Genomic DNA, 15,665 nt, shown 5'->3' with positions numbered 1-15,665 from the left:
ACAGTATTATCTAATTTTACAAATGGAGACAGTGAGGCAGAGGAAAAGCAACTTGATGGACACTGCAAAGCCTGAGTCACGGAGCTGGCAAGCCCATGTCATGAGCCATTATGACATGTTTAAGCTTGCCCCCAACTTACAGCCATCTTTCTATCATTATACTAAGTATTTAAAATGCCCATTCCAAAGGTTGATAATTATAACAACACCAGATTCCATTTACAATGTGTGTAATGTGTGTAAGGCCCTGTGTTGAGTTCCATGAACATTCTCTTAATCATCACATTATCCCCTGAGATGATATTCTCTTGGGAAATGATCTTGGTCTAAAAAAGACAGCAGGTAGAATAGAAAATGAAATCATTGGTTGATGCTGATTTAAGCATCCATCTTTATCAGGAAAAGTATGATACCCTGGAGGACAGTATCAGGCAATAAGAATACAATCAACATTTAGTGTCTGCCTGCTATGAAAGTGGGGTGGGGTAGTAGGGACTTGCAGATTCACCCAGTCTGGGCCAAGGCCTCTGACATTTATGATCTCAGGTGGATACAAATCCATGGTGATCTGCACAGGGTGCTGGGGAAACACAGGAAAGAATACCTGAATATTTTTAGACAATTCTAAGACTCATGACTAATTTTACAGGCTTGTTTAACAAATAGAATGAATGGCATGAATGATTTGCAGGCAGTAATCACAGTTGATCGAAATTTTGACCAAAATGGAGCTGGGATGAGAAGGTTGAGGTGCTTGTCTGAGTTAACACTGGTTGTTCTTTACAGATAAGAAATACAAGGTTGGCAGGGTAAGTGGTTGTCCTAAAGTTTCCCAGGAAGGTATGCCTTATCCTGGAGGAGAAGAGGAGCAGTTTGTGCTCAGGGAATCTCAGAGCCACAGCTGCAGGCAGGAGGAACAAACAACCAGAACTGACTCTGTGGCCAGGAGCCCGTGGGAACCAAACTGCATGATCTGGATGGAGACCCATGTGCTTTTCCTGTTTCTCCCCGCCTCTGCCGTGGTATCACAAGAAAACTCAAAGTGAAGAGGATGGAGTCCTGAAGGAATAAATGCTAATCATAAGTGGAGAAAAATAGGGCTGTCTGACCTCCCTCCTATTAGACCTATTAGAAAACAATTTCTTCTAGCCACTGGCTTGACTATACATCCTACCAGGCTACAACCTTCATATTCATGGGGAGGAGTCCTTCCAGCTCCTTCTATGTCTAGCCTTTAGGTCACTTGGCTTGCCATTGTTGTTTGTAACAAAAACCTGCTAAAATGTTAATTAAAAAATCCAAATTACTGGTTTTTAGCAGACTTGCATCATTTGATGAACAACATTCATCCCTTTCAATAATCTGGGTCTCCCCAGGTGGCTTCCCTAGTGGATCAGTCATTAAAGAATCTGACTGCTATGCAGGAGACCCAGGTTTGATCCCTGGGTCAAGAAGTTCCCCTGGAGAAGGAAATGGCAACCCACTCCAGTATTCTTGCCTGGAACATCCCATGGACAGAGGAACCTGGCAGGCTAGAGTCCATGGGGTTAAAAAGAGTCAGACAAGACTGAGTGACTAAACCATTCCAGGTGAGGGCCTTTTATGACTAACCCAGCCTGGCAGGTAACCTGGGAAGCAGAGGTAAGATCAAAATGAAGGGCTCCATGGAAGCTGTGCCAATGCTTTTTCCTTAGGTACCCACTGAAGACCCATTACTAATGCTCTCAGAAACTCAGGACTTAGGTTCAGATTTCATGGCCCTAAATTTTAAAGCAATTCAAAGAGGATGTCTCTAACAACTTTATTATACACACGAGCACGTGTGCATGAGCACACACACACACACACACACACACACACACACACACCCCCACACCCACCCCATGTTGGTTTCTCAAGTGGCTCAGATGGTAAAGAATCTGCCTGTGATGCAGGAGACCCAGGTTTGATCCCTGGGTTTGGAGGATCCCCTGGAGAAGGGACTGGCAACCAACTCTAGTATTCTTGCCTGGAAAATTCCATGGATAGAGGAGCCTGGCAGGCTACAGTCCATGGCGTCCCAAAGAGTTGGACATGACTGAGCACTTTTACTTTTATATGTATATACATTTATGAATCTTTTATTGCCAGCCATCTCAAACCCTTTATAGAAGTTTGTAGAAGATGAAAATAGTATCTAAGCAAAGAGTCAACATCTGAAGAAGGAAACAAAAGATTCTGGTGTACAATAAACACACAATAAATCCCTTCCTTGAAGCCAACCTCATTTCTTTCTTCTACATTCCCAGGAATTCCAAAAAGCCCAATTCAAGCTACACACACAATTCCCCCCAGCTGGTTGGATTCCAGGCCCATCTGATGGACCAGATCACCATGGACAGTGTTTCTGCACCTCTGTCACACTATGGGACAGAGACAGTGATGGGTATATAGAAAGAAGCATACTGACCCAGAAGCAAGTGACCCAAGTCCTGATACTCCCCAGATAAGGCAAATCATTTATTTTCATATATTTCCCATTTGGACCACACCATTTGGGGAATTCTATCTAAAGTCTATGAAGCCACATAAATTAAAAAAATTCTTAGATGAAATATTTCACTTGAGAGAAAATAGTAATTTTTCACAATTCAGAAAAAATTCTTCAGTTGGCTGAGAATGACAATCTATACCTGGAGGAGAAATTCCACTAGCCCAATATTGTGCTGAGATAGGGCTTCCCTGGTGGCTCAGATGGTAAAGAATCTGCCTGCAATGCAGGAGACCTGCATTTGATCCCTGGGATGAGAAGATCTCCTGGAGGAGGGCATGGCAACCTTCTCCAGTATTCTTGCCTGCAGAACACCCAGGGACACAGGAACCTGGCAGGCTACAGTCCATGAGGTTGTAAAGAGTTGGACATGACTGAACGACTAAGCACATAAGCTTAAAACTAACCAAGGGTCAGTGCTGAGTCTTCATGTAAGCAGATACAGTAGCTTGCACGTCTCAGGAAGTTTAGAGATCAACTCTGGTTCTCAGATCCCTCCTTCATCACCTCTGCTGCCTTTGATATCACCCAACTCATTTAAATCTGTAAATTAGGATATTATGAAACATTGGTGGGTCTTAGCTATATGATGAGATCTATGCAAACCCTGGGCTTCCCTGGTGACTCAGATGGTAAAGAATCTGCCTGCAATGCAGGAAGACCAGGGTTCAATCTCTGGGTCAGGGAGATCCCCTGGAAAAGAGAATGGCACCCCACTCCATTATTCTTGCCTGGAGAATTCCATGGACAGAGGAGGCTGGCAGTCTACAGTCCATGATATTGCAAAGAATTGGACACAACTGAGTGACTAACACACATACACACACAAGTACAAACCCTAAGACTAAACTTTTCTAAACCTGGCCTTTGCTTGGGATACATTAATCACATTCTTCATCCCTCATTTGGCTGCCTTGGATCTTTTCACAACCATACCAGCTCTGGGACCTGGGTATCCTTCAATTCACTCTCAACTGAGAGTCACAGATAACTCCACTGAAGAGTGGATAGTGGGGTTTGGTTCACAGTTTGCTAACCAGCACAACAGGAAGCTTTAGGGAAACATGATGTATTTCTTCCTTCATGTTTAGTGTATCTCATTGATCAGTAGTTTCCTTTCCACTTTTGTCAGGGTTAAATGTTAATACAAAATTTAAGTCTGGAGTCCTCTTATTTGATAATTTAACAAGGTACACCTTAAAAAGAAGAGCACTATAAAAGTATATCACAGGGAAATCTACTCAACATTCTGTGATAATCTATATAAGAAAAGAATCTAAAAAAGAATAAATATTTGTACATGTATAACTGAATCACTACACTGTACATCTGAAATAAACACACCACTATAAATCAACCATATTCCAATAAAATTAAAATAATTTTTAAAAAAGAAAAAAGTCTTTAAAAAAGCTAAAAGTCAAGGGATTTGAAATCCATCTTATAAATAAAAGAAAAAAACAGCATATTAAAGTATGTAGAAGAATGAAAATAAGGAAAAAAAAAAAATAGACTCTTGAGAGCCCCTGGGACAGCAAAGAGATAAAACCAGTCAATTCCAAAGGAAATCAATGCTGATTATTCACTGGAAAGATTGGATGCTGAAGCGCCAATACTTTGGCCACTTGATGTGAAGTGCTGACTCACTAGAAAAGACCCTGATGCTAGGAAAGATTGAGGGCAGGAGGAGAAGGGAGCAACTGAGGATGAGATGGTTGGATGGCATCATCAACTCAATGGACCTGAATTTGAACAAATTCTGGGAGATAGTGAAGGACAGGCAAGCCTGGCATGCTACAATCCATGAGGTCACAAAAAGTCATGCACAATTGAGCAATTAAATGACAAAAGTCCTGAATGAAAAAGAGAACTAACTTCTAAGCAGAAAAATCAACAAACACAAAGCATGGTTCTTTGAAATGACCACAAAATCCAAAAGAAAAAAAAATAAAATAAAAGAGGAAACTTACAATTCACACAAATTAAAAGAGTATAACACAAAAGATTGGGCTCCCCTGGTGGCTCAGACTGTAAAAAATCTGCTTGCAATAGGAGAGATCCAGGTTTGAGCCCTGGGTTGGGAAGATCTCCTGGAAAAGAAAATGGCAACCTATACCAGTATTCTTGCCTGGAGAATTCCATGGACAGAGGAGCCTGATAGGTTACAGTCCATGGGGTTACAAAGAGTCAGACATGACTGAGGAACTAACACTGTAGCTTTCATTTTAATACAAAAGATACCATAAGCACTACAAAGGGAATATAATAAACATTATGCAGATGATTTTTTAAAATTTTAATGTAAAGGACAAATGTCTTTAAAAAATGACATACAAAACTAACATAATGACATAGAAAATCTGAATAACTGCATATTGATTTAAGAATTTGAATCCTTTTTTAAAATTTACTTTATTGTTTCGGCCATACTGTGCAGCTTGTAGGATCTTAATTTTCCTACCAGCAATCGAACCCAGACCCATAGCAGTGAAAGCACCAAGTCGTGACCACTGGATTACCAGGGAATTCCCTGAATACATAATTTTTTACTTTCTCAAAGAAAAGACTGTAAGTCCAGAGGGCTTCACAAAAACATCGTGCAGAAAAGTTTTACCAAACTGTTCCAGGGTACTTTTCCAGGGTCCAGCATTATCATGACAAAAAAAAACAAAACAAAACAAAAAAAAACAGATAAAGACATTAAAAGAAAGAAAAATTGCAAACCAAACTGTCTTAGAATATTAAGCAACATTCCAATGAACTGAGTCTAGCATTATAAAAAAGATAATATTCCGCAACCTAACTTGACTGGGCAAGTCCCAAATCCTCAGGGTCACCTGTTACAAAGGACAGGCTGGAACCCTTGGGCAGGAGCTGATACTGTTCTCTACAAGCAGAATTTCTTTTTTACTTCAGGGAGGCTTTGTCCCTACTCAAAACCAACTGATTATGGACTTCAATCACATTTACAAAATACCTACAGAGCAACACACAGATCACCTTTTGACTGAATAACTGAGGAATGTAGTCTGGTCAAGCTGACATTAAACTGACCATTAAAAATGGAAATATGTCCCATGTATTTTCATGACGATGCATAAGAATTGATGCTTTTGAACTGTGGTGTTGGAGAAGACTCTTGTGAGTCTCTTGGACTGCAAGGAGATCCAACCAGTCCATCCTAAAGGAGATCAGTCCTGGGTGTTCACTGGTAGCACTGATATTGAAGCTGAGACTCCCATACTTTGGCCACCTAATGCGAAGAGTTGACTCAATGGAAAAGACCCTGATGCTGGGAAAGATTGAAGGCAGGAGGAGAAGGGGATGGCAGAGGATGAGATGGTTGGATAGCATCACTGACTTAAAGGACATGAGTTTGAGTAAGCTCCGGGAGTTGGTGATGGACATGGAAGCCTGGTGTGCTGTAGTCCACGGGGTTGCAAAGAGTCAGACATGACTGAGTGACTGAACTGACTGACATACTTCTGATAACAAAAGTTGACAATTTTAAGAAAATATGTTAATATTTTAAGAAAATCAAATTATAGACCAATATCCTTCATGAACAATAGGTACAAAAAAAAATTCTTAACAAACTATATACATCAATACATTAAAAAGATGCTACATTATGACCAAGTAAAGTCTTTTCCAGGAATGTTAAGTTTAACTTTCAAATACCAATCATTATAATTCACATTAAAAGAGTAAAGATAAATAATTGTATGACCAGCTGAAGAGATGTAGAAGAAATATTTAAAATTCAATACCTATTCTTCATTTTTTTTAAAAAAGTAAAATTCTTGGCAATTGAGGAATTAAAAGAAACATTTTCAATCTGATAACAGATATCTACCTAAAAAATTGCAATTAATATTATTTGTAATAAAAAATTACTGAAAGATTTTGCCCTAAAAATACAAGGTTATCTAATCTAACCAATTCTCTTTAATACGAACTGGAAACTCTAGCCACAACAAGTCAAGAAAAGGAAATAAAAGTCATAAATATTGGAAATGAAGATACAAAACTCATTATTTACAGCTGACATGATTGCATATGGACAAAATCCTATAGAATTAAAAAAAAAATAAAAAACATACTGCTATTGACTCCAGGCAATGCAAAGTTAATTCACAAATAAATCAACTACATTTCTATAGACTAGCAACAAGCAAGTGAATAATGGTATCAGAAACAAGACTCCCCTAGTGGTCCAAGTGGTTAAGAATCCACCTGCCAATGCAGGGAACATGGATTTGATCCCTGGTTTGGGAAGAATCCACATGTGCAGAGCAGCTAAGTCCGTATGCCACAACTACTGAAACCCATGCACCCTAGGACCCATGCTCTGCAACAGGAAAAGCTACCAAAATAAGAAGTCCACCCACAGCAACTAGTCACCTCCTCTCACCACAACTAGAGAAAGCCCACTCATAGCAAAGAAGGCCCAGTGTATCCAAAATAAATGAATAAATAATTTTAAGAAAACAATCCAATAATACTATGAAAAAGCAAATGTGCATGAATAAATTTAACCAGAGAAGTGTAAGATGTCTATACTAAAAATTACAAAATATTTCTAAAATTAAAGAAGACCTAAATAAGCAGAGAGATACACATATTAATAATTGCAGATTCAACACTGTTAAAACTCTGACTTCTCAAATATTCTACAGCTAAAAGGAAATATTAATAAAATTTTTGGCTTTTATTTAAAAACAAATTGAAAGGCTTCTAAAATTTACACATAAAAGTAAAGAATCCAGAATGATCAAAGCAACCTTGACAAAGAAGCACAAAGTTAGACAATTTAAACGATGGGTTTCATCTCTTATTAAAATGTACAGTAACTAAGAAAGCAGTATTGGTATAAGGATCAAAATATTGGCATAAACTGCAACTACTGAGGAACAAAATAAATTATATGGATGCAGATTTCCTTAATCCAATGCATAAAAGTCTTTAACAAACGTGTACAGAATAATTGGAAAAAATAAAACTCAACCACTAATTACTCTTTCATATATAAAAATTAGTGCAAGATACATCAATATCTAAAGAAGTAGAACATAGAAAAGTATCTTCACATTCCTAAGGATATGTAAAGATTTCTTAGGATACAAAACATCAACTATGAAAGAAAAAAAAGGTAAACATTAGATTTCATCAAAATTAAACCTTTATCTCCACTAAGGATATAAATGGGAAGCCACTGACTGGAAGAAAATATCCACAAAGGACTAATATTAAATCTATATTAAAAATAAACATCCCCAAGGAGGATTTGAGGAAGGGGTTGGGGAAGGGATCAACACACCAAAGAAATGTCAAAATGACTAACTCATTATTCAGTGGGAGAGGCTGGAATACTCTCTACACACTTTCCCTGACATCTCTGCACAACGAAATGCAAGGGTCAGAGGTGCTGAGACAAGTAAAGGCAGTTCTACTCTTTGCTTTTATAAAAGCAAGTGACCCATAATAATAACCTATTACACTGAGTCTCAGGTTTCGTTCTCAATATCCAGATGCAGTAACCTGTTCTTCTGTGCTCCCCTCTCTGGAAAGAATGACTGAGGACACCTCCTTCACATTTTCTTTTTCTTGGGCATTTTCACTTCATAAAACTGCATTCAGTGCATTCTGTGTGTGCTGAGGAGGGAATGACACGGTCCCTGGTGTTCCCACCACAGCCGACATTGGTGACTCAAGGGCCCTCAGGATTAGCCCTTTGTGTCCATGGAAGGACGTGAAGAGTCAGTTCAGCTCTTCCAACCTGCTGATTTTTTTCTTCCTCCTGAATGTGGGATGTGTGGGGATAAGCGTTTTGCAACTTAGTTTTCCTCAATAAATTACTGTATTTTGCTGAGAGAAGCTGTATGTAAGTTCACACGCTCAGAGCAGTCCCAAACATTTGTTTTTTGGAAACTTAAAATGCCTAAACCTAACTTCCTCATCTCACCTTCATTTTCACTTGTTTTAGCAGTAGGAAAACTCCTTGAAGGTGATGATTTCAATGACAGGAATTGTAGATAATTGAGACTTCTTGCTCAGTGTTATTTGGGACTTTGGCAAATTGTATGAAAATTACATTACTCTGAAGTTTTTAATGCTCAGAGGTCTATCTTGAAACAACTGATTTTTATTCTGTGAGTCTACATAAGAAAGTGTCCATCAAAATCTTCAAGGATTACAAATCTAAAATCTCTGTGGTACAAATTCATGAGATGATATTTATGGGCCTTGAGACTGTCTTTGACAATAACTTCAATGCAACATAATGCTACTTTGCCAAAGGCAAAAGGAGAAGAGGGTGGCAGAGAATGAGATGGCTGGATGGCATCACTGATTCAATGGACATGAACTTGGGCAAACTCCAAGAGATAGTGAGGGACAGGAAGGCCCGGTGTGCTGCAGTTCATGGGGTCACAAAGAGTAGAACATGCTTAGCAACTGAACAACAACAAATACCACAGTCATCAAACTACTTCTCTTACCTAAAACACACATGGGGCATTTTAAAAATACTTAGTGCTCAAAATGCATTTAGATGTTATGCAAAAAATAATATTAAAATGAATTTCCTTTTATCTTTTCAACAAACTTAGGAAGTGGGTGTTATTTTCTCCATTTTACAGAAAGGAGAGTGTGGCTTTGTGGGGTGGAGATGGTAAGAGGGAGAGCTGGGACGGGGGCTTGGAAAGGGAGACTGAGGGGCTCTGCGCTGACACGCTTTAAAGTTGTTGGCATCATGAATGATTATCAGGTGTAATCACACCACATAAATTGACTTTTTTTTTTTTATAAATTGACTTTTTTATGCTGCTTTCCTTCATCCTTTGAAAAGCTGAACAGCTAAAATTTGCCCAATCACTTATATAATGTGAGTGACCACTTATATAATGTGACTGAACAGGCTGGTAGCTGTGAGAGTCAGTGTACAGGATGGTGCACAAACTCATGATCCTCTCTCTGTTGGGATGTGGTCTCTGAGTGACATCACCTGAGGGGGTGGGCTGTCCTGCAGTGCGGACCACTATTCAGAATCCAGGGTTTTCCTTAGGCACACTTGGCATCACTATCACAAAATATTAAATAAATTGTCTGAAATTTCATTTAAGGGAGTGAGAAGAAATTAGATGACGGAAAGTATATGGAATAAACACTTTAGAAGTAATAAAAATAAAAATGATCAAGAATTTTCTAAGGTTTATCAAATACAAGGATAAGCAAAATTATGAAAAATTAGTTTGAACACAGGTACACTTACACAGCTGAACAAGGACCTTCCAGCCCCTTTCCTCCCCGCCCCCCCTCAGCTGGTGATAGAGAAAAAGACTGGGTCCCACACAGGAACTTAGCTTCCACCAACAACTTCTGCCCCACCATCCACAGTGGCCTTTCCCTCTCATCTGGGAACAAAGGTCACCTCCTAGAAGCTATGCCCACCTCCAGGACCAGGAGTCAGCTCTTTGCATCAGGTGGCCAAAGTATTGGAGTTTCAGCTTCAACATCAGTCCTACCAATGAATATTCAGGACTGATTTCCTTTAGGCTGGACTGGTTGGATCTCCTTGCAGTCCAAGGGACTCTCAAGAGTCTTCTCCAACACCATAGTTCAAAAGCATCAATTCTTCAGCACTCAGCTTTCTTCATAGTCCAACTCTCACATCTGCACATGACCACTGAAAAAACCATAGCCTTGACTAGATGGACCTTTGTTGACAAAGTAATGTCTCTGCTTTTTAATATGCTATCTAGGTTGGTCATAACTTTCCTTCCAAGGAGTAAGCGTCTTTTAATTTCATGGCTGCAATCACCATCTGCAGTGACTTTGGAGCCTCCCAAAATAAAGTCTGCCACTGTTTCTACTGTTTCCCCATCTATTTGCCATGAAGTGATGGGACTGGATGCCATGATCTTAGTTTTCTGAATGGTGAGCTTTAAGCCAACTTTTTCAGTTTCCTCTTTCACTTTCATCAAGAGGCTCTTTAGTTCTTTGCTTTTTGCCATAAGGGTGGTGTCATCTGCATATCTGAAATTATTGATATTTCTCCTGGCAATCTTGATTCCAGCTTGTGCTTCCTCCAGCCCAGTGTTTCTCATGGTGTACTCTGCATAGAAGTTAAATAAGCAGGGTGACAATATACAGCCTTGACGTACTCCCTTTTATATTTGGAACCAGTCTGTTTTTCCATGTCCAGTTCTAACTGTTGCTTTCTGACCTGCATACAGGTTTCTCAAGAGGCAGGTCAGGTAGTCTGGTATTCCCATCTCCTTCAGAATTTTCCACAGTTTATTGTGATCCACACAGTCAAAGACTTGGCATAGTCAATAAAGCAGAAATAGATGTTTTTCTGGAACTCTCTTGCTTTTTTGATGATCCAGCAGATGTTGGAAATTTGATCTCTGGTTCCTCTGCCTTTTATAAAACCAGCTTGAACATCTGGAAGTTCACGGTTCAAGTATTGCTGAAGACTGGCTTGGAAAATTTTGAGCATTACTTTGCTAGGGTGTGAGATGAGTGCAATTGTGCAGTAGTTTGAGCATTCTTTGGGATTGCCTTTCTTTGGGATTGGAGTGAAAACTGACCTTTTCCAGTCCTGTGGCCACTCCTGAGTTTTCTAAATTTGCTGGCATATTGAGTGCAGCACTTTCACAGCATTATCTTTTAGGATCTGAAATATCTCAACTGGAATTCCATCACCTCCACTAGCTTTATTGGTCGTGATGCTTTCTAAGGTCCACTTGACTTCACATTCCAGGATGTCTGGCTCTAGGTGAGTGATCACATCATCATGATTATCTGGGTCGTGAAAATCTTTTTTGTGCAGTTCTTCTGTGTATTCTTGCCACCTCTTCTTAATATCTTCTGCTTCTGCTAGGTCCATACCATCTGTCCTTTATTGAGCCCATCTTTGCATGAAATGTTCCCTTGGTATCTCTAATTTTCTTGAAGAGCTCTCTAGTCTTTCCCATTCTATTGTTTTCCTCTATTTCTTTGCACTGATCACTGAGGAAGACTTTCTTATCTCCCCTTGCTATTCTTTGAAACTCTGCATTCAAATGGGTATGTCTTTCCTTTTCTCCTTTGCTTTCCACTTCTCTTCTTTTCACAGCTATTTGTAAGGCCTCCTCAGGCAGTCATTTTGCTTTTTTGCATTTCTTTTTCTTGGGGATGGTCTTGACCCCTATCTCCTGTACAAAGTCATGAACCTCCATCCATAGTTCATCAGGCACTCTGTCCATCAGATCTAGTCCCTTAAACCTATTTCTCACTTCCACTGTATAATCATTAGGGATTTGATTAAGGTCATACCTGAATGGTCTAGTGGTTTTCCTTACTTTCTTCAATCTAAGTCTGAATTTGGCAATAAGGCACCTTAAGACAGAGCAATCAGCTTGTGAAAAGAAAAACTGTCTAGAAAAACAAACGACATTTTCTGAGATCCCAAAATCTCATACTTTGATCCCATAATCAAATTACTGTCTTAAAAGCCTTCATATCTTCAAAGATGCTCTCTGTTAAACTTGTTGGACTTCCCAGGTGGCTCAGTGTTAAGAATCTGGCTACACTGCAGGAGACGTAGGAGACACAAGTCTGACCTCTGGGTCAGCAATATTTCTTGGACATGGAAATGGCAACCCACTCCAGTATCTGTCCCTAAGAAATCCCATGGACGGAGAAGCCTGATGGGCTGCAGTCCATGGTGTTACAAAAGAGTCAGACAAAATTTAGCAACTAAACAACATTGTCCTTGTTAAAATATTATTTTCACCTTAGTTTTAACCAATCTTTTCTTTGTAAGTAACCACACCTGGCTTTATCCAAATAAAATGGTGTAGCAAATAATTGTCCTCTGTGAAAATACAATGCATCATCCTTGTGCTCAGCTGTGCCCGACTCTTTGCAGTCCCATGGACTATAGCTCACCAGGCTCTTTTGTCTGTGGAATTTTCTAGGCAAGAATACTGAAGTGGGTTGCCATTCCATTCTCCAGGGCATCTTCCCAACCCAGGAATGGAACCCACGTCTCTTGCATCTCCTGCATTAGCAAGTAAATTCTTTACCACTGAGCCACTTGGGAAGCCCAATACAATGCATAAGTTAGTTAATCTAGGTTATCTTTCCATGAGAGGTGATTGTCTCTCTGTTATGAAATGTGCTCACAGTAAAGGGAATCCACACCAGACAACTGGAAGGCTAAGGGAGAACCATTTCCCCAGCATGTTCCTGCTTCAGACCAACCTTGATATGACTCTGTAGCTACTCCTGCCCCAGCTGTTATTCATGTTAACTCAGCCTCCCAATCACCACACACCTTTCTCTCAGAAACACAGCCTATTATGGAAGATAACAGGACACATCATCAGGCTGAAAGGCCCACCTCCAGTCCCTGTGAAAAATCCTTGAGAAATGGGCACTCTGCTCTTCCCTGTGAGAACTCTGGCAGGACTGGTACACTACCTGGATGAAATCTTGAAATATCAGGGGCAGCAACTCATCCATATGCCCAATGTCTTTGAAGAAACGATTTAAAATTCTTCCTGCAAGAATAGGATACAAAAAATTACTAATTTCCTCAGAAGGGAGCTTTAAGAGAAATAATTCATGAACAAATCAAAACAATATTTCTGAAGTATATGTATTTAGGGACTTTCCTGGTGATACAGTGTCCCCAGTGCAGGGGACATGGGTTTGATCCCTGATGCAGGAACATTCCACATGCCACAGAGTAATTAAGCCTGTGCACCACAACTAGTGAAGTCCATGTGCCTAGAGCCTGAGCTCTGCAACAGAAAAAGCCACCACAATGTGCAGCAACAAAGACCCAGGCAACTAAAAATAAATAAATAAATCTTTTTTAAAAAGTACATGTATTAAATATTTAATATATTGGGCTTCCCTAGGGGCTCATGCTAAAGAATCCACCTGCCAATGCAGTAGACATAAGAGACAGGGGTTCAATTCCTGGGTCAGGCAGATCCCCTGCAGCTGGAAATGGCAACCCACTCAAGTATTCTTTCCTGGGAAATCCCATGGACAGAAGAGCCTGGCAGGCTACAGTCCATGGGACTACAAAAGAGTCAGACATGACTTAGTGGTGACACAAGAACAAATTTAATATATTTCAAATTCATATGAAATAAGCCAATGTCAGAGGTAAAAAGAAAGACAAAATAGGATGATACCTAAAGAGAAATAAAAATACCACCAAATGGCAGTGGGTGGGGAATTGAAATTGAGTCCTGATTTCTAAAACAATGGGGGAATCTTGTGGCAGTAACAGGAAGGGTAAGTGGATTTGAGATTGTTCTCTCCCTTTAGATCCATCCCATCTAAGACTTACTCCAAGTGCTAAATTGATAAATAAACAGTTGCAAAATACCTATTAATCCTAATTGTTACACCAATTTTGCTTTAATTATCACGATTAATTTTGCTAAGTGATAATTTTTAAATAAACATAATTGTAACCTCTCTGCAATTTTTTTTCCCTCCAGATGGCTCACAGCAGCTCATATTGGGAAATTATGGCTTGTGGCCATTTTCAAGCTGTAAGTTTACTACTGGGGTAATAAGCTGTTATTTTCAGAAGTATACCAGGTGTGACAAGCACAGGCTTATGAATAAGCATCTAAGAAGACCAGAGGGATGTAGGCAGGAAAACTACTAAATGACCAACAATCACTTATCATTGATTTTACTTCCCTTCTCAGAATCCGCAATAATAGTATATCCTTAAGGCTGCAGGATAGAATATGAGAATTTCTGGTAAGTATCTGGTGTGAACTAAAAGTCACCTGTTACATCATTAAACAAAGGATGCTGCAGTCATCAGGACTCTGCAGCCACCCCTGCAAGGGTGGTGCACCCTGAGGAGACTCAGGATGAGAAAGAACAGGACACTGGCCCTAGACAGGGAAGGTGCACATCAAGGGAACTGTAACAGGGATGGGCCAATACTGACTCCATGCTGGATCTGTTTCTTTGACCACTGCTATGCATTGCTTTTGTCAGGGAACCCTGCCCTCCTGCCTGAATGTTAAACTAAAGTGGCTTTTATCAGCTCACAGGGAGACAATCCGACCCTCACCACCTGTGAATGGCTGCAGAAAAAATATCCTCTTATTATGCAAGATAAATGGCCTTTTGACTTCACTTCCTCGCCTCCTCTCCCCTATGTTCTGTAAAAGAACCAACCAGGCAATCAGACCCCAATAAGATGGTTATTTTGAGATATTAGTCTGTCGTCTTCTCAGTCTGCCAGGTTTCCAAATAAAGTCATTATTCTTTGCCTTAACACATCGTCTGTAAGACTTACTGGCATTGTGAGTCAAGCAGAGAGAGCTTGAACTTGGTAACAAATAACACCACTCCATGCGGTTTTTCTCTTCATGCCATCACATACCAGAAACAAAGACCACCATCAATCATCTATTAAAAATTCTTCTTTTGAAAATAAACACAGAGAAGAATTCAATTTAATATACCGCTAAAAGAGTAAAGAGCCAATGCCCCTAAACCTTTAGGCCTATTTTTGCAGTACTTATTTGGACTTCTATTTTCTTGAAGGGATGAAGTTCTGATAATAGACACAGGAAAGGGAGACAAGATATACACTGCGTATGCCTGCTGCTCTAGAATTAGTGACCTTAAAGATTTAAACTTGGTTCCAAATCCTTGAATAACAAATCAGCATCTGGAGAAGTCTACAGGTCATCAAGAGCCTGGTTAACAGTGGTCACAGCCACTCAGAGGCTGTGATAACAGAAATTCAGTCCCACTTGATGCTCCCAAATTTATGACTAGTTTTCATGTTAACAGGCAAAGTAGAGAGACTTCACAGCTATAATAGCAAAGACTCTTCCAATCACTTCCTCACTCCAGCTTCGTAATAAGATGGGATCTGTGTGGGCCTCTGCAGTTTACCATCCTGTGCTCATCACAGTGTCTGAACTAAAGAACATGTGTTGAATAAATATGCAGAATATGCTGCACTAAACAGTCTCATTTAATCCTCACAACAGTCTTGTGAAACAGGAAGGGCAGTGGTTATTCCCACTTCACAGGAGAGAAGTACCTAGATACCATGCTATCATCCTCACTAAGGTTCATTAGGCACTGACCC

General features: G+C 39.8%; 1 protein-coding gene across 1 annotated transcript in view; it reads right to left on the bottom strand.

The window, feature by feature from the left end:
• LOC133049360 (ATP-binding cassette sub-family C member 4-like) overlaps positions 1 to 15,665 on the bottom strand; it is a 157,117-nt gene that overhangs the window by 63,566 nt on the left and 77,886 nt on the right. The window contains 1 exon segment of the mRNA XM_061133337.1: positions 13,001 to 13,080. Within this exon segment, the coding sequence (XP_060989320.1) occupies positions 13,001 to 13,080 (80 nt within the window).

This window comes from Dama dama, chromosome 30 (assembly GCF_033118175.1).
Source record: "Dama dama isolate Ldn47 chromosome 30, ASM3311817v1, whole genome shotgun sequence".
In the NCBI taxonomy this organism is placed as follows: Eukaryota; Metazoa; Chordata; class Mammalia; order Artiodactyla; family Cervidae; genus Dama; species Dama dama.
This window is presented reverse-complemented; position numbering and strand designations above follow the sequence as displayed.